The sequence below is a fragment of the Leuciscus leuciscus genome, assembly GCF_965113295.1.
Source record: "Leuciscus leuciscus genome assembly, chromosome: 10".
NCBI lineage: Eukaryota > Metazoa > Chordata > Actinopteri > Cypriniformes > Leuciscidae > Leuciscus > Leuciscus leuciscus.
The window spans coordinates 7,834,704-7,859,312 of NC_138734.1; the positions used below are offsets into that span (position 1 = coordinate 7,834,704).

Below are 24,609 nucleotides of genomic sequence, written 5' to 3' on the forward strand. Positions count from 1 at the left end.
ACGCTGTTGAGGCTCGCTCTGCTTGTCTCTGTGATAGATTTTATAGTAAGAAATCAAAACAAATGAGCATAACGGCACACATAAAAAAACTCACAGAAGAAACATACTGAGGTAAAAATTCTAAATGTTGTTTTTTTATTTATTTATAACATGTGATATAGTTAAGTAACATAACATGACGGGAGCTATGTTGCTGAATATTCTCACGATTGCAAATGTTACATTGATTTTAGTTCAATAAACAAGTAGTTAATATTAAATTATTTCAATTACTTAGGTTAAATATTACATATACGTATGCAATATAATGTGTATTTCCATCACAGGTTTGGTCTTAAATTTAATTCAAAGTGGCATTAAAAAGGTCTTAAAAAGTCTTAAATTTAACTTGTTATCTGTAGACACCCTGTATTAACTGGCCGGAATTTTGAGATCGCAATAGACGTGAAGGACTATAATGCGTTAAGAGCTCGCTCAAGTACTGCGGAGCTAAACCATTTAGTGCTTTGTAAGTAATCAGCAGTATTTTAAAATGTATACAATGTTTAATAGGAAGCCAGTGCAGTGTTGACAGAACCGGGCTAATATGGTCATACTTCCTGGTTCTGGTAAGAACTCGAGCTGCTGCGTTTTGGACCAGCTGTAATTTGTTTATTAAGCGTGCAGGGCAACCACCCAGTAGAGCATTACAATAATCTAGCCTTGATGTCATGAACGCATGAACTAATTGTTCCGCATTTGTCATTGAGAGCATATGACGTAATTTAGATATATTTTTAAGATGGAAAAATGCAGTTTTACAGATACTAGACACGTGACTTTCAAATGAAAGATTGGTATCAAAGAGCACACCCAGGTTCCTAACCAACGATGAAGACTTAACAGAGCAGCCATCAAGTGTTAGACAGTATTCTAGGTTATTACGTGAGGGAGTTTTTTGTCCAATAATTAGAATCTCTGTTTTTTCAGAATTAAGTAGTAGGAAATTACTAGTCATCCAATTTTTTATATCAGGTATGCATTCCGTTAATTTTGTGAATTGGTAAGTTTCGTCTGGGCGTGAAGAAAGTCCTACTATTATTCCTTTCAATAATTTGTTACATTAAGATATCACAATGCAGAAGAAAAGATCTGTCTATACTTCCGTTTCATTGTGACTTTTAAGGCCCTGTTCTAAACGGCACACTTCATGTGCATCTGTGGTGTTCCACAAGACTGCAGGGTGTCCCATTTGTCATTTTAGGTTTCAGAAGGAAGCAGACTTACACCCGACAGACAAAGCAGCGTTATGTCATGAAAGCGTGGAACTGGAGAAAGACGTCGAAGGCCTAGGGTTCCATTGGGACGGGCTGTGTCTTTATTAAAACAAATCTTTACATAGATTAAACCAATAGGCCTTTATCTCATTTCCTGGTTTTGGAACGTTCGAAATCACCAAGCAGTGTACTCGCACTTCCGGTGGTTAAGTAGTTACACCTTTAGATGAAAAGCAATTTAATCAAACCATTAAAATGGAATCAAGAAAACAAAACAAAAAAAGAAACTTTTGGCAGATGCGAGAGCGAAGTAGTCCAGTGCAATAACCGGAAGACGCCGTACACTGCTTCACGGCTACTTCCAGCGTTCTATTGTGTTGTGATAAAGGCCTATACAATATCCCTCAGTTTCACAGACAAGTCTTAAGATAGTCCCAGACTAAAATGTATGTTTGAGCTGTTTTAACTAAAAGCATCTTGCACTGACATATCTTAAAATATGTCAGTGCCATTGTTTTGTTTCAAGATGCACACCAGTCATGTTTTTTCTAAGACACGTTTATTAAAGCTACTCAAATGCTCTAATTTAACTAAGGCCTAATCCTGGCTTACTCTAAGCCCTGTCTGTGAAACCAGGCCTAAACATTACATTTTGTATTTTAGCAAATTATCTGTAATCTACTGACATGATTTTAATTCTGAAACATATTTCTGCTTCCTAGATTATTTGATCTTTTTTCCAAGATGATCCCTGCAAGTTTCGGCCAGCTGTTGGCTAAAGTGAGCAAGCTGAGGACCCACCTGCTATTTGCTCCTTCATACTTCACTACAGCACGGCTATCAAATCAAAACTCTAAACCGCATGAAAGAAACATTCTCCTGATGGGTCCTCCTGGAGCAGGGAAGACCTGTGTAGGGTGGATTCTGGGACACAGACTAGGTATGCCTGTTATTGATATAGATGACAATGTTCTCGAAAGGACGTGGGGAATGAGTGTGGCAGACAAGCTCTCTGAAATTGGTGGTGATGGTTTTATTGAAGAAGAAGGTAAAGCAGTGTGCAGGTTTGCAGCCACAGGAAGTGTCATCTCTCTGACCGGCTCCAATCCCCTGCATTCGGACGCCATGCGGCACCTGAAGCGCTCTGGACTGGCCGTGTACCTGGATGTGGACACAGAAGATATCATGCAGAGACTCTCTCGAATGAAGGTGAACAGGATTGTGGGTCAGGATGCTGGTGTTTCTATGAGAGAGATATTACATTACAGGAAGCAGTTTTATGAGAAATGGCTAGATGCGAGAGTCCTTTGTGGGACGGGAGACTCCGTGGAGGACGTGGCTGATAAAGTCCTGAGGACTCTGCTCAGATATGAGGATTCAGAATCAGAGGTGTTTGTTTCAACGAGGAGCCAAATGTCAAGTGACCCCAAGTTCTTCAGTGATGTCGTCATAGAGGGTCTTGCACCAGATGGAGGGCTTTATGTCATACCTGTCAAGTATCCCGTTTTGGCCGGGAAAGTCCCGTATTTTACCCTTCTTTCCCGCCGTCCTCCCGTATTAGTATTTACCCGTAAATCTCCCGTATTTTAACCTGCGTTATTAAAAAAAATTTGTTTACGTTTTAAAAAAAATAATTTTTTAATAATTATTAAAAAATAATAATACCCCGGGCCCGGGCGGAGTAAAAAAAAACAAAAAAACATTACCAATCTGAGCTCTGTCACTAGTCTCGCGATAACTGCCACCTGCAGTAGCCTACTGTAGGTGGCAGTTGTCGCGAGGTTAGTGTGTGAGGTCAGATGATGAGTGACAACGCGGGAAAAAACAGAAAAAAAAAATACAACTGAGACGAATGATGGACGCTACGACCTTCTCGGAAGGCACTCCTGCCAAAAAATCTAAAATCGCATGTAAATACTGTGATCAATGGGACGGCGAATTTAATTTTCTGAAGAGGAGCAGGGTGGGGGACAGTCACGCGTTTTGCAAGTTTTGTAACTGATTTTAGCATCTCACACGGGGGAAGGAATGATGTTTCTCAGCACGAGAAATCCGCCAAGCACAAGCGCGGGCTAGAGGGACAAAAACATGCCCAGGCGATGTCAGCATTCGTGACGAGAAATGCCACCGATGCAGACCAGGTCATACGTGCAGAGGTAAAAATGGCAATGCTGTGTGCCAAAAACAACATTCCTTTCTCCTTCCACGATGACTTCAACAAGTGTGTAGCTGACATGTTCCCGGACTCTGCTATTGCACGAAAATACTCAACGGGAAAAACTAAGGCTACTCAAATCATCAAAGGTAAATTAGCTAACATACCTATCTTTCTTACTGCTGGGCTACTGTACGTTTGCTAAAACGGTATCAAATGGGTTTGAAATGGGTTTGAATATTCTAACATTTGAGCATAGGCGTTGAGTTCGGTGGGGACATGGAGGCGCCGGCGAGTGAACTGGAGTTTGTCTCATAAATGAACCGAAACTCAGCGTATAATGCACATTCCCATTCACAGCGTATTTAGACACATTTAGACGTCTTATGAATGACTTAAATGAACAACTAGCCTACTAGTCGACTAGAAAAAAAACTTTTAGTCGGAAGCAGCCCTTATTCCACATATTTTCTGTGTTGAGCGAGCGACCCTGCGCGAAAGAGAGAAAAAAATGAATGCGTCATTGTACCCAGCACTTCTGAAAATGCGCTTCCGAATGCGTCTCTGTACCCAGCACATTTCAAACCAAACTGACGCCCATGCATTTGAGCATTAACCCATGGCATGTGTTGTAGGCTAACTTACTAGCTAATTACTGGACACTCAACAGGTGCCATAGCAGCAGAACTAGAGGACGAGTTGGCCAAAACATGCCGATCTCAGCCCTTTTCACTGATGTGCGACGAATCGAACAATAGAAAAACAGAAAAAGAATTCGTCATCCTGACTAGACTCTACGATGAGGCCACTCTGCAGGTCTCTACAAGATTCCTGGAGATGCCTACATGCAATGTAGGAAATGCAGAAAATCTGTATGAAAAGCTTAGTGAAGCATTAAGGTAAGGGGAACTGCACTGTGTTGTTGACATGTTTAGTAGATTGTATTTAATTACAACCTTACATTTTGTCTGAGACGTTTTGTGGCATTTTTTTCCTGTTTCCAATAGAAAAAGAGGCATCCCATGGGATAACCTCCTGATTGCCTTTAACTCTGATAATGCGAGTGTTATGAAAGGCCGCCATAACTCGGTCATCAGCAGACTGAAGACCAGCCAGCCCCACGTCCAGGACCTTGGCTGCATCTGTCACCTGGTACAGCTGGCCACTGGCTGTGGCATCAGAGCAGCCCAGGTACCAGTGGAAGACATCCTGGTGGGGATATACACCCACTTTGATAGAAGGTAAATGCATACATATAGGCCTGCTATTTCTCTCACCTAATGTTGTGTGTTACAATGTAACAACATTGCATGTGGCTAACTCATGCACAAGGTAGCCTTGTAGGCCTGCAGTTCATATTCTTCACACACACACACACTCACAATTCCAACCACTAACAGAGTAATTTTCTATCTCTCAGTGCAAAAAGATGTGAAGTCTACAAAGAGTTTGTAGACTTCACTGATTCAGATCACCTGAAGCTCCTCAGGTACTGCAGCACCAGATGGCTGAGTCTGTTAACCTGCATCCAGAGGGTGCTGAACCAGTGGGATGCACTACAGGTAGGATGGTAACTCCACTCAGCAGATATCTACACAGTTTACCATGCTATATTTCAATTTTAACCATGTATTGCCACCCTGTATCTCTATGTACTGTAGGCCTACTTTAACAGTCATGAAGAGGTGGAGAGGAGTGTTAAAGTGCGTGATCTGGCAAGCCATCTGCGTGATCCAATCGTGAAGACCTACTTCCTGTTCCTGAGTGCTGCCCTTAAGCCTTTATCTGAATTTAACATTGCCTTCCAGGTGGGTGTCAATGATATTGAGTGAATGAGTGAATAATAGGATATAACTAAATGTTTGTGCTTATTGTAGCATTCTTATTTCACTGTTATTTTGTTGTGACCATTGATATTATCTGCAGTCAGAGGGAATACAAATTCACAGACTTGAAGAGGAGATGTGCAGGCTGATGAAGAGGATCATGGGCTACCTCATACCAGCCAGGGCAATCGTGGCTGTACCTCTCAGGGAGGTGGAGTATGGAGATGGACATCAGTTGGCTGATGAAGATCTTTTTATCGGAGCAGACACAAAGGCATTCATGAGAAGCGCTGAGCTCCCTGTGTCAGCCGAGAAGAAAATCTTTCAGTGAGTATATTACCCAGTAGTTATATTATGATATCATCTTTTAACAGTATGAGAGTATAGGCTGTAGTGTGCCTAAAATATTACCACTAATGCATTTTTTTCACTCTTATGCTGTTGTAGAACTGTGAGAAGCTTCTATGAGGCAGTGCTTAAGAAGATGTTCTCCTCCTTTCCCCTCGACCATCCACTCCTGAGGGACCTGAAAGTGCTGGACCCTGCAGCTCGTCTTAACATAACTCCAGGGACAGGTAGATAATAAAAACAGTTTCCAATAGGCTTTATGCCCAGCTCCACTACTTACCCTAGCAACCACCCTAGCAATGGTCAGACACACCTGGATTAATCAGTTTGTCCAATAATGTAAGACAGGAAATAAAGGAGCTGGCTTAAGTTCAGGAAGTAATGCAGTTGTGCATAAAGCCTATTGATATTAGGCAAGGCAAGGCAAATTTATCTGTAAAGCCCATTTTTTTTCAAACAATTTGTCTCAAAAGGCTTTACATCGCATCATAACAACATCCTCTGGGGACAGTTCCCCATTGATAACCAAACAATTAATTGGCACAGTATACTTGATACTTGTTTAGATCTGCAATGTTCAGTCAAACACTTGTTTTACTTTACAGTGGAAAGGCTAGGGGCCCTGTTCCCTCAGTTGAGGTTGAAAGAGGATAAGATGAGAGAGGAATTCACAGACTATCAGGTGACAGATAGTAAGCAACTCCCCCAAGAAGAAAGAATCGACAGATTCTGGGGCCTGGTAGGAAAGGACATGAGGTTCAGTGAGCTGCCAAAACATATGAAGGCTTTACTATGCATTCCCCATAGCAATGCAAGTTCAGAAAGGGTGTTTAGCATGGTACGAAAGATTGTTACAGAGAATAGGATGACGTTAGACAACAGAACTGTTTGCGCTCTACTCTCATGTAAAATTAACCACTCTGGCCCAGCCCACAAATACACTCCTTCCAAAACAGTCTTAAAGAATGCAAAGTCTGCTACAAATTTGTACAACAACTCACTAAAAGAGTAAAGAAAAGTTATGTGAAATGAAAAGGAAAAACTGTAAAACAAAAACAATATGAAATGAAAAGAATGTGTGGAATGAAAATAAAATGTAAATGTAAAGACAAGCAATGTTAAATGAACAGAAAATATGCAAATAAGCCTTTCAATAAATGCTCTTCATATATACCCTTTTGTGTTTTCATTTAGGATATAATGAATGTTCACAGCATGTCAATGTCTACAAAGGTAGGCCTATCATTAGAGGTCGACCGATTCATCGGTTTTGCCGATTCATCGGCACCGATAGTTGATTGGTGGAACTATCGTTATCGGCAAAAATACATACCGATAGTTTTTCCTGGTTGCGTCCGTTGCTGGAGCGGCTGAGAAGCGCGCGCTGTCATTCATTACACAGTAAGAGAGAGCTGAGAAGGGTCTGCTGGCATCATGCAGTACAAGAGCGGCCTCTAGAGGTGTAATAAAAACTATCGCTGATGCCTCGTGTTGTTTATTTCGACACGTGATTCTGCGTGCTGCACTGAGAGCACACGCTGCGTGGAGAGCGCTGACATTAGATGCGTGTTTAAAGCACCGACAGCTAAAAGGTAGCCTATGTATGTATACAGTACATGTTGTCATATCATTATAAAGTGATTAATTTGTTGACTAAATGCTGCATTAGTAGAGAAAGAACAGCACAACAGTATGTTTGTTTGCCTTCGAGGCTGAGAGGACGCTAACATTAGTAGTACCTCAAGCGGTTAAAACACTGACAAAAATAAACGTAAGTCCGACCCGAATGTTTAATGTCACAATTGTTACCTCTATTTGCATTCGTTTATATACAGCTGGTCACTTTTATGCATTTAATATTCAGAGAAGTTGCATATTTAAAGCTAGAGACATAAGATAGCAAAGTGATATGTTCATACAGCCGACAGAAACATATAAACAAATCAGAAAAGCATTAGATTTCGGTTATTTTTTCGTCATCACTTTAATACATGTTTTGTTATTTTGATTAGATAATCAAGTGTTTATAAAATAGAAGCAAAAGTGTGAGACTATACATTTAATATTTATGTCATTTCAATGCTCTGGCATTGTAGATATTTAAGCATGACTGTTTGGATTTATATGAAATGATAACACTTACAATAAAATTCCATATGTAACATTAACTAAGGTTAATAACTTCTGTATAAGGATTGTTAATTATTTGTTAATTAACATGTACTAATACATTTTTAAATTAAGGTTTTTATTTGTTAACCATAGTTAATGCGAAACTAATCAAACTAACATGAATGATCAAGGTGCAATTGTATTGCTCAAATATTATACCGATCAAATTTTGTTACTTTTTTATTCATTAAGTTGGCTTGAAAAATAACAGTTTAATAGTTACATTTTGAATGTAACTGGTTTTATTTGTTATTTAGAGTATTACTTTTTGTTTCAGTTTGAATGAATGTCTTTTATTGACTTCAATATTTATTCATATTATATATTTATTTCATTTAGCATGTTTTCATGGTTCAATACAGTTTTATTATTTTTATAATAAAGTTCAGCACTGTTTTACTTGGAGTGTTATGTTTGTTTTTATCCAGTATCAATTTTAAAAACTATCGGTTGATTAATCGGTTATCGGCAAGTATGGCCCAACCTAGCTATCGTTATCGGTAAAATCCACTATCGGTCGACCTCTACCTATCATTGGCTTCATGCACAACTGCACTACTTCCTGAACTTCAGCCAGCTCCTTTGTTTCCTGTCTGCCATTATTGGACAAACTGATTAATCCAGGTGTGTCTGATTATTGTTGTTGTGACTACTGAGGTCAGGCACACCTGGATTAATCAGTTTGTCCAATAATGGCAGACAGGAAACAAAGGAGCTGGCTGAAGTTCAGGAAGTAGTGCAGCTGTGCATAAAGCCAATTGTAGTTTAAAAGTGGTGATTTTAGCTTTCTTGTACACCTGTCTTAAAATGTAAGGGATACTGGAGCTTGGTTGGGGTGGTGGGACTGCTCGCGGTGGGCGCCGGAAAATTTCCCTTATTTTCAAATCCAAAACTTGACAGGTATGCTTTACGTACCAAAAAAAAGGTTTCCCCAAACTGGAACCTTCAGAATGGTTGAGAATATCCAGCCATGCCACGAGAGCTGTGGCCATACTGGAAAACTGTATCCATCCTATGGATGTGTCCCCTGTAGAATTGAGCACAATGGTGTGTCGTGCTTACGGCCAGAACTTCGCCGATCAGTCGGTTGTGCCTCTAAAGCACCTCACTGATCATCAGTATCTTCTAGAACTCTTTCACGGCCCAACTGCCTCGTTTAAAGACCTGGCACTGCAGTTGATGCCTCAGCTGTTTGCCCACTGCCCGCCACAGATGTGCAACTACCTGATTCTAGTGGCCACATCTGGAGATACCGGAAGCGCGGTGCTGAACGGCTTCAGAAATCTTAAAGACAGTGACCGGGAGAGGATCGGCGTGCTTGTGGTTTTCCCTGAGAACGGAGTGAGTGAGATTCAGAAGCTACAGATGACAGGATTTCAGGAGGGCAATGCCAAGTCCATCAGCGTCCTGTCCAATTTTGACTTCTGCCAGAGGAGCATTAAACGAATGTTTGGGGACTCGAGCTTGATCGGACATTTAGCTGTGGAATATGCCACGGTTCTCAGCACCGCAAACTCGATAAACTGGGCCCGACTGCTCCCTCAGGTGGTCTATCACTGCTCGGCGTACATGGACCTGCTTAGAAATCGCACGCTGACTTTCGGAGACCCCATTGACGTGTGCATCCCTACCGGAAACTTTGGCAATGCCATGTCAGCCCTGTATGCCAAACAAATGGGAATACCCATACGGAAGGTGATCTGTGCATCCAATCATAACTGCATCATATCCGACTTCATCGCTAGTGGCAAGTATGATCTCCGCAACCGGAAGCTGCAGGTTTCAAACTCTCCTGCCATTGATATCCTGAAGTCTTCCAACCTTGAGAGGTTCATCCATCACGCTTCCGGTGGGGATGGAAGTCTTGTCAGAGATCTGTGTTTGAATCTAGAAAGAGAGCGCATCTTTAAAGTGTCGGAGACTTTACGGCAGAAGATAAATCTGGAACTTCAAGCTGGTTGGTGCTCTGAAGAAGACTGTTTGAGGGCCATACAGGAGGTGCACACTACAACAGGCTTCATAATGGACACTCACACAGCGGTTGGGAAAGTAGTCGCCGATCGTATACATGACAAAACCTGCGATATTCTCCACTGCACCTTGTGATATGCTCCACTGCACACCACGGGAAGTTTGCTCCGGCTGTCTTAAAAGCCCTTCAGTGTCAAGATATCCCACCGGATCCTGTTGAGCAGTTGGATAAACTCTGCAGCATTGGAGGCCGAGAGCAGATGCATGACGCTCTGCTGAAGTGCATGGGAAACAGTGGACATCATCCACATAAAGTATGTCAGGCTGACTATAACAAGCTCACAGATGAAGTAGAAACTATGATACAAGACTCATTTCTGAGAGTCCAGTGAAACCTGCAGTACCTGCACATGTCCACTTGATGGCAAAGTCTGTCAAGAAACCCCAAACATTATACTTCCATCAAATCTAAAGTCATGAGATATAGTTCAAATGCTTTTCATGTAAGTCCATAAACTAGTCTTAATTGTACTTTATCATAATCTCTCAGATGTTTTATTAATTTAGTGTTGATAACTTTATTAAAAAAGCCTGTTTATACTGATAGTTGCTTAATTGCTGGCAACAGCAAACAGTCTACAGTTACATAAGGAAATATTACTTGGTGGAATTATTCTTTTTGAATATTATTAATAAAAATAATTTATTGATCATTTTTATTCCTATTGCTGTTGTTGACATGTGTAGCTTATTTCTTTAAGGGTTGAAATACAAATAAATAAACTGACAAGGCAAACAAAAAGTTTTTCCCTCTTGAAGAGATAGTTCATCATCATTCACTCAAACACTCATGTTGTTCCAGACCTCAATTACTTTCTTTATTCTGTCAAACACAAAAAAAATACAAATAAAATAATAATATTGAGAAATTAATCCGTTTTTTCCCCTTCATGTAGTAGAAGTCAATGGTAACCAAACCGGTTTGCTTTATCAACATTCTTCCCAATATCTTTATATATATATATATATAATGACTGAGCATCCTGGATTGAATCCTGTTTGTTTAAACGTGTATTCTCTTCAGAATGCATACATTTATCGAGCCGACTGTGGAACCTTACCCTGGTATTCCAGAGTTCTCGCGAGAGCACAAGTTGAGTTTGCTCAGCGAGTTAGATTTAGGTCTGGATTTCCAGGCTAATGGAACCTTGCGTCTACGTGGAATTGTACAGTAAGTGTCGATAGTGTTTTTAAATGTTATTTTCAAGTTTTTATATTTTATTAAAGTTTGAAAATGTTAATGCAGGGCTATATAATATAATAATATATTTACATCTACAATCAACCTACACATACTGACTGCACAAAAGTAAAAACTTAGCTATATTCTGAATTGCAACCATGAAATTGACAACACATATGGCAGAACAAACTTAATATTTATTAATATCACAATACACTCTGCAAATACAAGAAAATTATTTCACAATTTGTATAAATAATTAGTGGATGGATCTTACTTTATTCTTGTAATTAAATAAACATTGCCGATTCTACAAAACCAATACATACTGTAAACAAACTAGTGAATATTTGACATTTTATATACAATAGTAAGAAATAACTTCAGGAGTCTTGCACAAAATGAAGCATAGGCTGTGCTATAACAAAACAAAACAAAGACATTGCTGAAAAATAAAGTACTATCTGTACATGTGCCTGTGTTTTAGTCGTTACAGGTTTCTGGCATATCGCTCCTTTGTGAGCTGGTGCTGGGGTTTCCTTGGCCGTCGGGTACGTGTCGTGATTCCAGCCTGTGTGGTGATGAGGGTTCGCCGTGAGTTTCCAGATGATCAGGGCAGATATGTTGGTTTCCTACCAGCTGATGATTGAATCTGGACACCATGGTGGAAATGACCTCCTCCTTGTCTGGCCGCTCATACTCCGCACAAAGGTCTGATAGTATGGGTATCTTAAGTACCTCATCCATGTATGGAGCAGGGTCCACAAAAACATGCTCAAATATTAGGTCCTGCAGGTCATCTAGGTACTCTGTGCAATAAAACAAAATGTATTTATAAATGTATATCCTGTTGATGATGTTGCTTGTGCACGACCAGCATTTTCATTGTAATGAAAGGTTCAGCCAGGTTTAGTCTGCAAGTGCACAGACACAATTCAGGAAAATAGCCTATAGTGATGTAAAGTTATTTTAACAGCAGTTCAATTACCTGCACAACATTCCAAGAAATGGGAACACCACATTTTTTGGGGCAAACCGTAGAATGTCACTATGAAATGACTCCAAAGATGAAGTCTGGTGATGTGGACTTAGTTTGGTGATGTCCCTCAAAATCCGCGTGTTTGTCATCACTTTCTCCAGCTTGTAGAATGCCTGAGTTCCTATGAGAAATGATACAAAAATTGCATTAATTACAACTAATAACTTTAATTTGAGGTTATTTACACTTCGACTAACAGTCCCTTTAAAAAAAAAAAGTTTACACGTCTTGTTGCATAAAAATAATATTTGTTTACAGTATCATACTGGCAACAAGCCACTTGTTTCTATCTCTGCTTCCCTTTAGATGATGTAGACGAGCAGGAAAGTTTGGATCCTCTGTGTACGTTCCTGACATGGTTCAGAATCGATTTCCATTTTGCCACTCTTTCTGGTCCAGTGGTTGAAGATGATGCAGTCCAGTAAATGTGGTTTTTAATGCTTCTCTGCCAGTTCCGTAATTTTTCATCTTGGAAATGTTTTCAAGTTTCCTCACAATCCCTGTAAATAAAAATATAGACAAGCATTTTACTGCTGAGAATAAAAACAGTGATGTTCACAGTTTGCCACTACTAAATATTTGTGATATGCCTATAAACTGTCACAATTTCTTAATTTTCATATTATACCCACTTATAAATCTATGTTATTGAATAAAACCTTTTTCGATGTGCCACACATCATAAAACTGGTTGATGTTATGTTCTCTGAGGCAGAGTGTGAATTACCCCACCATAATTGGGGGGGGGTACTGCTCCTTCACTTCTTCTATGACCATCATGGTCCACTACCATATCAATCCCCACCGTGATCGCCAAGTGCAACATGTGTTGTGCAACACACATACAAGGTCTAAACATGCGACAAACTGATAATCAGTATAGGCTACAGAATATCTCATTGTTATTATATATCCAAAAGAGAACTGTTTTGATCAACTCCCAAAAGTTAGAAGTTAAGTGCACTGAAATACCATTCTAATTACTAGTAAATAGTAATACCTTTACAAGAAGCCTATTGCCTATTTCAGGGTTTTCCTGCCTCAAAATGTGGCGCAGGTGGTAAAATCATAATAATTTATTTTAATAATAAGATAATAAAAATGTGTATTTTTTTGTAGATCATCATATAGCCTAATGTGTTTTCCACAATTTTTTCTGTTGGTGGAGATTGGTACCTCTAGGGGGGTCCGGGGGCATGCCCCCCCGTAAGAAAATTTTGTACATTTTAAAGATAAATTCATTAATCTGGTGCACTTTGAGTCGCCCGAATCCACTATTAAAAATAAAAAAATCCACCCGCAAACCGCCTATATTCTTTGATTTAGATATCTGCATCTGATCATCACATTACAATTATTCAAATTCTTAGTGTTAAGCATGATAATCTGGTAACATCACACTGAAGTAGGCTGATTTAAAATGAACATTTATTTAAAATAAAAGTTCTTCTTTTGGCAAAATTACATTTCCTTAATAGCCTAAACAGAGGCTTTACTCCCTTCAAGCTTAAATTGTCAATGTTTCATTACATCACTGTTTGAAAACACTCAGAATCATTTTTTGTACCTTTATAAAGGGCATTTTCCCCTAATTTTATTAAATGTATGCTCCATCTTTCATTTCAAATTCTTAAATTTGATAAATATATTCAATTAAAATAATTAGACACTAGTGTTGCGATTCAGGAGGCAGAGACAGATCCATATGCAACAATGTTTATTGACCAGTTAAGCCAGGCAAAACGAATAAGCCGAATGGCCAGAATCCAGGAACGGGCAGGGGTCGGGGCAGGCGGCAGACGACGGAATGAAGAGACGGGCAGAAGTTCAGGGCAGGCAGCGAGAATCAGAGTCCGGGGAACAGGCTTGGGTCAGAAGTCAGGCTGCAGACAATCGAGGAAACAAGTAAGGCAAGGATAATTCAGGAAAACGCTCAGACATGCAACACAGGGTGAAACAATACTTCGCACAGGACGCTGAGTGAGTGAGTAAGATATAGTATGAGTAATCAGTGATCATTCAGAACAGGTGCAGCGTAATCATAAATGATCCATACTAGGAGAAGTATGCAATGCTCTTAGTATTCTGGAGAGGGCGCTCGAGATTGAGTACAGGGAGAATCACGGAGACTGGATGCCGTAACAACTAGGCTGTTACCAATAAAATTAAATCATTTACATTGAAAAATTATAACTATTAAATTAGATTATTTTAAATATTTTTGAATATACAAATAAGGAATTTTGAAAAGAATGATACTTTATGAAACTAGCGTTTTGTCATTCAACGTTGACACTTGCTTGAGAAGGTGAAGTCGTTCTCTATCTCCTTCTAGCCACGGTGGTTAAAAATGGTACGGTCCACAATAGGGGTGTCTGAAATCGCTTTACATTAAAATGTTCCTACAGTGAAAATAGGAGTTGACTTGTATTGTAACTGTAATTATATTTTTTTCACAATATCAGAAAAATTATCTGACCCCCCCAAAACTGATATTTCTGTCCCCTACTGGGTCTTCATTGGGGGGTATAGTACCCCCCAGTACCCCCTGTAATTCGAACTATGCTCTGAGGTACTTTTGTATTTGTGCGTGGCGGTCAGTTACAATACACTCCAGAGTAACACCACGAGCTTCCAACAGGGCAAGGCTCCTCTGTAATCCTTTTTCCATGTGGTAGCTTCCTCCCACTTCGTTACTCTGAAATAGACAAGAATAGGGAACGAAACAATCATCTTAGACAAACCAGAAGTTTTAAACTTCTCAAAAATGTAATTTTTTTAAATACTGATATTTCTTCTCTCCCACCTGAACCAGCTCTGGTGTGTCCACAACGGTGTTGGTCTGAAGGTCCATCAATGTATAGCTTCCAAACTTTGCAGAGTGGCCTTTGAAAGTAATATTACACAAAGCATTATTACCACGAGTGCATTGAATTCAGTTAGATACTACCTATGCATGTTATGCTTCATGATCCGGAAAATACCCGAGCATCCATGCATCCTTCTTATTTACAACTATGTACCTGGTGAGTCAGCCCTCATGTCACCTCCAACGATGACCCTTTCCCTTTCACTCAGGCGATCTAGCGTCTCATTCTGCCATTTTGCTTGAGCACTAAGAAACAAAAACTCGTACTGGTTCACAAATATTAAATACAAAAGTAACAAAATATAATAATAATAAAAATAATACAATTCTGAACCAGGGGTGATAAACTCAGTTCCAGAAGGATCAACTTTTTTAATGAGCCTTAGAGAGTTGATTAGCTGCCTCAGGTGTGTTTAATAATGATTAGAGGTAAACTCTGCAGTGCTGTGGCCAACAAGGAACTCAGTTTGACACCCCTGTTCTAAAACAAATGCACAGTTTTGAAACTTACGACATGTCTGCTCTGCTGTCTCCGTTAAAGTTGTGTCCGTCTCTGCTGGATCAAATGTATAATCTTGCTCTTCAGGTGCTACTACAGATGATGTGTCCATTAGGGTTTCTTCGTCATCCTCTTCCTCCAGTTCCACACGAGGTCTCTTTGATGGCCACTTTATAGGTGTAGAGGTCCTAAATATTAAACCAGCTGCTGGTGACAAACTGTCAATGTCTGAAACTGTATCTGTCGTCTGGACACCTGTAATATACAAAGTAGTTGTGTGTTACTGTTATGTGACACTTATTGTGTAACAAGACTAGTTATAGGTCCTCTGTATAAGCAGTATCATGTAATACATAAACATACCTGAACTCCTGTAGCGAACATGAAACGTCTTCATTGATGACTGAGTACCAACAGACTTGGTCAGCGGTTTTGCGTCTGTCTGGCAAGCAACATCTCTGGTTTGGCTGCTCTGTTCTGATGTGCTGTCCTTAACAAATCAAGATTCCACTATCAGCGCGATAAAAAAATAACAACATAGCTGGACTCATGGTGCTATCACATGCTATCACAAACTTTATAAGTCTAACATGTTATTATGAACTTGACAAATTCAAAGGCAATTTGGAAAACCAACGCGTAATACATACTTCTAGATGTGTAGCTGGATCACGAACAGTTGGCACTGCTACATCCTTCAGGAGCCATTTTTTTGCAAAACCTGCTTTATACTGAGCCTCATTCAAAAAGCTGTCCGGTGTAAAATGATTCGAGCAGACATAAACGAATTTTGGTAGAGTTGAGGGAGCATTTTCTTCAAAAACAAACTTAATCCACCTCGTCTTCAGCGGTTCAGATTTCGGGAGTAAATAGAGAGAGGCTATGTGGATTATTACATCCAGCCCAACGCTTGGGAGACATTCTCGTCAGTGCAGCGATGGCGGATGTGATGCCCGGAGAAAAATCTGTGGAAGCAGTTTTCCAGGATCTGGAGTGGCCTGAGGATGGAACATTTCAGATATCAAAAACTGTTTTTGTTTTATTTATTTTTTTATAATATTAATGATCAATGTCAGTGGTCACATCAAATTGTTACTTTGGTTTCACTTTATCTAGATCCATTGTTTTATTTAAAAAATGTCAGCGCTGGTCGAGAAAATAATATTATAATGGGGGAAATAATTTTAATATTCTGTAAAAACAAGCCTTATTTTTTTGTGGAAAACAAGATAATACTTTTTAAATAATGTTGGAGAAATAATGATTTACCATTATCATATAGTATCAAGCGCTATATAAATGAAGGTGATTTGACTATAACAAGAACATTACAATGAACACAAATTTGAAAATCTCACTACAAATAATCCAGAATTTAAGACAAAAGATAATAATCCTACTCTGCTTGTTACACTTCCACACACCTGAAACTGATCGAGTGAATCTCCTCAGCTTCTCCAATCTAGCGTAGTGTACGAACAAACCATGGATGTTGTAACATCTGCTCCAAGCTGGGGCGTTCAGCTGGATCCAGAGCAAGACACTGTCCAATCAAATCCCTGCAGTCTGTACACATTTTAATAAGGAGAGAGCTGGTTAGTCATGACCATGTGACCTGGCATTTTTGAAAACAGCGATGCTCTCGGTGTACGTTGAGCTACAGTATATATAAAAATTCTGACACACTATAACCTTTAACTTTCTGTACAACTCGTTTGCTTTATGTGTGTTTATCAATGTTATCATCATTATTCACTCACGTTTGGATAAGTTGGGGTTCTGAAATGTAACTTCGGCTTGTGTGATTTCCGTTCTATTACGAAAAGGAAGACAAAAGTTCGACAACTCGTACAGCAACACTCCTAGAGACCAGACGTTTGCTGGGACGGCGTGGAATCGAGGTTCTGTAATGACTTCAGGTGGGCAGTATTCCCGAAATCCTGTAAGGAAGACATTTGCACATTGTTGAGCTTTTTTTTTTTAAAGCATCATCAAAAAATTTGTAAGTCACTAGCTTCAGGTTTCCACACTCCCAAAATGCTCACCCCTGTATCTGTTGCTCTCGTAGCCTTCACTACTAAATAGCTGACCGCAGCCAAAGTCTATCAGCTTGAGATCTAGCGTGTCTTTCTCAAACAGGAAATTCTCAGCATGAATGTCATTATGGAAAACACCATGATGGATGCAGTGTAGCACTGCCCGCACAGCCTGTCTCATGACGACCCGTGAGAAGCAGTCACTCCAAGGTTGACGAGTGATTATGTCATACAAGGTCTCGTAGGCCTCCGGATACTCCATAACCAGAGAGAATTCTTTAGGATGTTCAAACCACTCGTACAGTTGTATGACGAAGGGGCTTATGGGTTCTCGCCTCATCATCATCAGCAGCGCCACTTCTGTAACGAGAGGTTCGCGATTCCCAGGCTAGAGAGAAGAAGCAGACAGAAGGTTAGCTGGGTAAAAATCTGAAGAAAACATCATTTTGAAATGTACTATTCTTTGATCTTTTTAGATGCGTTCAAAAGAGCCTTTTCAGCTCAAAGTTATTTGGTGCCTCTAGGCTTATTTGTTGATCACATTTATACCTAATGCTTCCTACGGGTGTATTAACTAAAGTAATCTGCACTTAAACAACTCAATACACATTCAGGTTTTGGCCAACTTACAATATAAAGATAACGATCATTGTCAATCTTGCGTATCCGCTTGATGGCAACCTGCACAAAAAAAAACAAAAAAACAGTTTCAATAACAGTAACAGTTTTCAAGCACCTGGCTTTGTATTAAGTATTAAACCATCTGTAAATTGTTTTAAATGTGTTTTGATGCATGCAAGAGCAAAATGTTTGTACAATTCAGTAAGATTTACCTTTTTGCCATCAAATTTGCGTGTTCCCAGGAAAACCCTGCCAAATACTCCGGATCCAATTAACTTTTCCACGTTATAGAGAGACTCAAAGGACTCTGAAAAACAAACAGAAAAATATGAGACAATTATTAGCTTGCTAGATCCATTGTTTTATTTTAAAAATATCAGTGCTGGTCGAGCAACAGTAAATGTGATCGGACGTGTTAAAAACTTGACTCAGTTATGCATGAAATAGCTAAATCTCTATCTGTAGACTTTGCACTGCCAAGCCTTATTTCAGTCTCACCTGTTGAGCTCTCGTTCACAGGAGAAGCGTCCACGGCACGCCGAGCAGTTCGGCCAGTTGATGTCTCTGTTGGCTCGACAGGTACTTGACCCGGCAGCGGAGGACACAGAAACCCCTCGAAGCTGTTGGACCTGGACAAACCCTTGTCGCTTGGGCTCTCCGATCCATCGCCACTCCAGCTCCCCTCGACGCTGTCCGAGCCTCGCCTGCTCAGACTCAACAACTCTCTACTTCCTCTCTCGACATGGGCCTCAGGGGGGGGTGAGGACCAGGGTGAGGACCAAGCTGAGGATGGCGTGATGCCCGGAGAGGAATCTGTGGAAACAGTTCTCCGGGATCCAGAGCGACCTGAGGATGGAACATTTCAGATATCAAAAACTGTTTTTATTATTTTTTTATTTTTATTATATTAATTATCAATGTCAGTGGTCACATCAAATTGTTACTTTGGTTTCACTTTATTTTGGTCCCTTTAAAACATTCTATAAGTCTATCAGTAACATTGCACCTACATGTCTACTAACTCTCATTAGAGTATTAGTAGAGTATTAGTAGACTTATAGTTAGTAGAGTGTCTGTTGCTAGATCCATTGTTTTATTTAAAAAATGTCAGCGCTGGTCGAGAAAATTATTTTATAATGGGGGAAATCATTTTAATATTCTGTAAAAACAAGCCTTATTTTGAGTGGAAAACAAGATAATACTGTTTAAAATAATGATGGAGAAATAATGATTTACCATGATTTGGCTTGACGCCGGAGTGATCTGGAGAAGGTGACGATGATGGTTCAGAAACAGGATCTGCTGGAGGAATAAAAGGCTCCACAACATTTCTGCTGAAAAAACCCCTCCAGCGCTTACGGAAACGACCAGGTTTCTTCATTCGTTCTGGAGCTTTTTCTGAAATGAAGAAAAAACAAATGAAAACAACTATTAAACCCATCTCTGACGTCAAATTAAGCAATGACATAATGATATAACTTACATTTTACTATTCAAATCTTATCTGTAAAGTTACAAATCTAAAGTAATGGGAATTGTTCACGCTATCCACCTGACTTCTGCTTAATGCCTGCTAGGGATGTCAACGATTAATCGACGATCGATTAATTGTCGATAATACATTTAATCGATACAACTTATCGATCATCGATTAAGCAGGTCTTCATGCGCGTGCGCGCTGCTCAACCGCGAAACATGTAAGCGAGCGCGCTGGAGTTATGTTTGGGACCATTTTTCACCTTCATCATGACTATAAGTTTGCGTGTGCATTCGCAGGCTTTTGTTTTGTGCAAATGTAAGTTGTAATACAGTTTATTGTCTGTAGGCCTATCTATATCTGATTGATCTCATATTGGATGCATTTGGTTAAGAATGAACTCTGTAGTAAAGCGTCAGCTTAAGCGCGCGCAGCTCAAACGGCAGTGCACGACTAATAATGACTATTGGGACTGTAATATTACATAACATTATAAAGATTACAATATTGTAATAAAACATTGTGAATTATTTGGGTTTAGTTGCTGTGTCGCGTTGCTCCAGGAAGACCGCGTCCACAACATGAGTAGTTCTGAATGAATATGGCACGTAACTTAGTTCAAGTTCACTTGAGCATGAATTTGCGTCATTTTGTGCAGATATAATTTGTAATATTATGTTTATTTTGAATATATCTGATTAATCTCATATAGGATGCGTTTCTTTTAGATAAATAACGTGCTAGCAAAGTTATCCAGTTTAACGGTAGCAGATTCATTCAGCGCGTGCAGTTGTCCCAGGAAGAGCGCGTCCACAACAGTCACACATTCTAAGCGCATATGAGGCGGCGTTGGTGACACGTTGTATTAGTAGTTATATTTGATTATTAAATAATTCATTTAATTATCAATCACATCGAAACATTTTACAATCCTACTAGCCCTTTATTTATATTTAAAACCATTCTAATTGATTTGGTGAGGAACAGCGTTTTGAGCAGCATTTGCAGACCCTGTCATGCTGTCATAGCCACTGCAGTAGACGCATATCGCAGTATTAAGGCTAACGATTAATCGATTAATTGATCGTTAATTTAAACGACGATCGATCATGGGAATTTGTGAAAATTGACATCCCTAATGCCTGCATAAATGTCCCAACATATTATTTCACAATATTAATAGTAATTTTATTTCACTATTATCACGATTACGAGGTGATTCCGATTCAACGCTAAAGTTATTTTTCTTATTTTATCTGATCTTTAATTAAAAAGAAAACATACATTTCCAGGCTTCATTTGGCCAACTCTGGCACATGTGGCTCAGTTCTTGTAATGGTAAAGATCATATGGGCCATATCTAAATATAGATATATTTTATTAAACACATTTATTAAATGCATAGCAATGTCTTATTTATGACATAACTGACTCTGTAATACTCGGCACGACAGCCATTTTGACAATTTTGCATGTTTTTGACAATTCAAGAGCAATAAGTGGTGAAATTGAATTCTTTTCTGGATCGTATGCTGTCTGTGAAGCGGCTTTCTGTGCGTGTGTTTCTGGTGTGTGTCAGACAGCCATCGAGCTCATGCCTTATTGAGAACGTTTTGCTAACATTCCCATTCAATTAAGAAAACATTATTTCTAAATGTTCCCTGAACGTTCAAAACGTCCAGTTTTTTCAACGTTTCAAAAATGTTTTATCTTGGTTAAAGGAACATTCTATTTTATAATTTGTCATTATGGGAACGTTACTTTTGAATGTTCTCGGAATGTTCCGAAAATGTCAGATGAATGTTGGAAAAAATTGGTTTCACTTTATTTTGGTCCCTTTAAGACATTCTATAAGTCTATAGGGGAATTATCACCCTACGTCACACGGCGTCACGCAGGTTCTACTGCGCATGTCGGGACCAAAAGTGGTCAAAAAAATATGCGGAGAACATTACGAAAATTAAATATAAAATGTTTTAAATCGAGCTATTAGTATTATTCTTATCCGTATCCGTGTAAGGATCAGCTGTTAAACGGGTCTTTCTGCAACCACGATGCGCACGCATCCCGGATGTTTACAAACCTATAATTGGTCTATAAGTAACACTGCACATGTCTACTAACTCTCATTAGAGTATTAGTAGAGTATTAGTTGACCGTTAGGGTTAGATGTTAATGTTGGAGAAATAATGATTTACCATTATTTGGCTTGACGCCGGAGTGATCTGGAGAAGGTGACGATGGTTCTGGAATAAAACGCTCCACAACAGTCACAGCACTACCGGAACAGCAGCTGAAAAGTCCCTTCGTAGCCTTCCAGATCCTGAGGCTAAGACGTTCTGGAGCTTTTTCTGAAATGAAGAAAAAACGAATGAAAACAACTATTAGACCCATCTCTGACATCAAATTAAGCAATGACATAATGATATAACTTACATTTTACTATTCAAATCTTAATAGTAAAATGCTCCTCCCAACAGACATTCAGTTGTCTACAAGTAAAATTGCACCTACATGTCTACTAACTCTCATTAGAGTATTACAGGGTACCTGCACAATTTTTAAAGTCAAATTTAAGGCTTTTTAAGACCTTTTTAAGACCTGAAGAAATCAAAATGAATACCGTACATTAGGGGTGCGCAATATTGACAAAAATATGTCTCGATATTTTCAACGTTTTGTCGATAATAATTAGATGATATTTTTAAATTATTTAATGATTTACTGTACAGTTTTTTTATGTTTTAATTAAAGAATACTTTAAATATGAAACTAAAACCACCAGTAGGTGGCGGCAAGTCACTGTCTTAATAAGCGAGTTGTTGGAGTCATTTATTCAACCGATTTGTTCAAACCATAGATATTATATAGAGACTAGATGCCCTATTGGCCGCTGGGCACTGAGAAATGCGGCCGCCATCTTAAACCGGTCGTGTTCCTAGTTTCGTTGCGTGGCAGCAGTGAAGATGCTAGAGCACTGTGGAGTATTTTCCTGTTCTAATCGGCGGACCATCGCAAATAGGGCCCGGGGGATTACTTTTAACATTACCGTACTATTGGTTGTATTTTGTGAATAGAATATTACCAGATAATTGAGAAGGAGCAAGGATCTTTGATATTACTGTACTGATATCGTAGCCAGCTAACGTTAGCTAGGCAATGTTTACTGCACCAGCCGGTGTTCACCTGACATGGAGAGGTGGGGTAAAGTAATAATTACAAGAGCTTCTCGGTTATTTTAGTCCCGTCCGAATGTGCCATCTCAGTAATCATTTCGGACAATGTCAGTAAAGATTACGGCGACTTTTACCTTCTGTAAAAAGGTCCAGGAAAATTACCTCAGGTAACGTTAACGTTTATAAACGTGCGAATAGACCCTCTGTAAATCAAGTAATTTCGTGTTTAAAAGTAGTTTCCTGTGGTTTTTCAAGTATTGAGACGCTTGAAAAGGCATTCAGTTGCGTGTTTTCTCCCTCCCTCAACTCAAGTGTTTTCCACATACCATTCAGATCAGAAAGAAGTTCGAAAGCACTTGTAAGAGGCACGAAACTTACTTTTACCGCAATCCAATCTTAAGTTAATTCATACATTGTTCGACCGGACATAACTGTTTTATATATATATAAATATAGGTTATTTGTGTTTGCGCACGTTATATCAGGAAGCAATGTAAATGTAAAACACACACGTTTCTTCAACTTATTAAAATATCTTACTTTACTGCAACTATCTGTTTCTGCTTCTTTATCATATTTATAGTGTGTGATTTATAAAATAGCTTATATCCTACATCACATATTTTGATTTTGGACGTCTGGTCACTTTATATCTTATATCAGAATATTATATTACTGTTAAGCCTACTATGAATATTAAAATACGCCGAACCATGTGTCCTGTATAATAGCTACATGAATGACCTTTGCAGCAAACAAACCCGCGTGAAAATCAGTTCGGTATTCAGTGAGGTATGATTAATTAAATGCGCTGACAGCTCATTGCACCTGCCATACAGATTACACTGAGTGGAGCGGGTGACCGGTCTAAGATGGCGGCCCCACGGCTCGCCCGCGCCAGTAGGCAGTAGCGGTCGATAGGGCGTCTATCTATATGATGTCTATGGTTCAAACGGCTGATTCATTCAGAAAACAAGTGATTGTTCATTGAATCGTTAAAATGATTCGTTCAAAACGCGGATTTCAGTAAAAAACAAATCTGTCTGTTGGACTACGGCTTCATTATGAAATTCTCGTCGGCGATATAAAGTGAAAATTGACAATATTGTGTCCAAAAAGTAACTCACAATGTTAACTTTATTGTTCATTTAACTGTTGTATAAAATAAATAGCACATTTGCAATTGTGCAAAGGAAAACGGCACTCTTGATCATGTGATATTCTAATATAACAACATAATATGATATAAATATAAGACAAAAACTAATTTGGGGACATCTATAACTGCACTGACACATCACGCAGTGAAAGCAAGCCTGAGAGACAAACGTGATGTCAGCTCGCACTCGCAGTGCCTCGTACATAGTTAAAACAATGATTAAAATATCATCATAGTTCATAGACAATATTGCACACTCCTAAGCACATAAAGAATGAACTTACAATCGAACTGACATTTACTCGTTTTCTTCTCTCCTCTCGCGTGCAGGAGACAGACGTAGGCTAATATACTGCCGTAAGTGACGCGAATTGTCACGTGAACAAGCAAATCCACAAAGATGACAAAGATAGAAATAAAAATAATAATACGTAGGCCTACGCTAATTAGATAGGTTTAATTTCGAAAGCATTTAGATAAGTCTAAGTCAAAGTGTCATCTGAAATGTAAGACCTTTCATAAGTAAAAATAAGACTTTTTAAGACTTTTTATGGCCTTAAATAAAAAAAATCGAATTTAAGACCTTTTAAGACTTTTTAAGGATCCGCGGGGACCCTGTATTAGTAGAGTATTAGACTGGTAGGGTTAGAATAAGTTGACATGTAGTTGAAAAGTTACTTGTTGTCAGTACAAGTGTCTGTTGGTGGAGCATTACAATAAAGAGTTTGCAGATATTAAGGAGAGAGTCTACTGATACTCTAA

The 24,609-nt window shown here is 39.1% G+C and overlaps 1 protein-coding gene, 2 long non-coding RNA genes and 1 pseudogene across 5 annotated transcripts; 2 read left to right on the forward strand and 2 right to left on the reverse strand.

Annotated features, from left to right (window-relative positions):
• Positions 1 to 200: 200 nt before the first annotated feature.
• Positions 201 to 10,328, forward strand: LOC309508499 (threonine synthase-like 1; annotated as a pseudogene). Its single transcript has 2 exons — positions 201 to 2,738; positions 8,658 to 10,328. The product of its transcript is annotated as a threonine synthase-like 1 (transcript).
• Positions 2,868 to 6,030, forward strand: LOC309508413 (uncharacterized protein). Of its 2 annotated transcripts, none has more exons than XM_082183040.1 (7): positions 2,868 to 3,560; positions 4,082 to 4,310; positions 4,419 to 4,652; positions 4,832 to 4,973; positions 5,073 to 5,175; positions 5,342 to 5,564; positions 5,685 to 6,030. In XM_082183040.1, exons 1-7 carry the CDS (start codon positions 3,356 to 3,358, stop codon positions 5,818 to 5,820), a joined length of 1,272 nt encoding a protein of 423 aa, XP_082039166.1. In that variant the 5' UTR covers positions 2,868 to 3,355; the 3' UTR covers positions 5,821 to 6,030. The 2 variants fall into 2 exon arrangements, with proteins under 2 accessions (XP_082039166.1, XP_082039165.1); XM_082183039.1 differs by having other exon boundaries at positions 2,870 to 3,560; positions 5,073 to 5,219; positions 5,338 to 5,564.
• A 6,496-nt stretch (positions 10,329 to 16,824) lies between the features above and the next one.
• On the reverse strand, positions 16,825 to 17,587 carry LOC309508632. Its single transcript, XR_014209624.1, has 3 exons — positions 17,424 to 17,587; positions 17,139 to 17,318; positions 16,825 to 16,944 (listed from the first exon to the last, which is right to left on the reverse strand). It is a non-coding gene; the product is annotated as an uncharacterized lncRNA (long non-coding RNA).
• Positions 17,588 to 18,751: 1,164 nt separating this feature from the next.
• LOC309508668 lies at positions 18,752 to 21,786 on the reverse strand. Its single transcript, XR_014209658.1, has 3 exons — positions 21,711 to 21,786; positions 19,272 to 19,433; positions 18,752 to 18,881 (listed from the first exon to the last, which is right to left on the reverse strand). It is a non-coding gene; the product is annotated as an uncharacterized lncRNA (long non-coding RNA).
• Between the last annotated feature and the right edge of the window lie 2,823 nt (positions 21,787 to 24,609).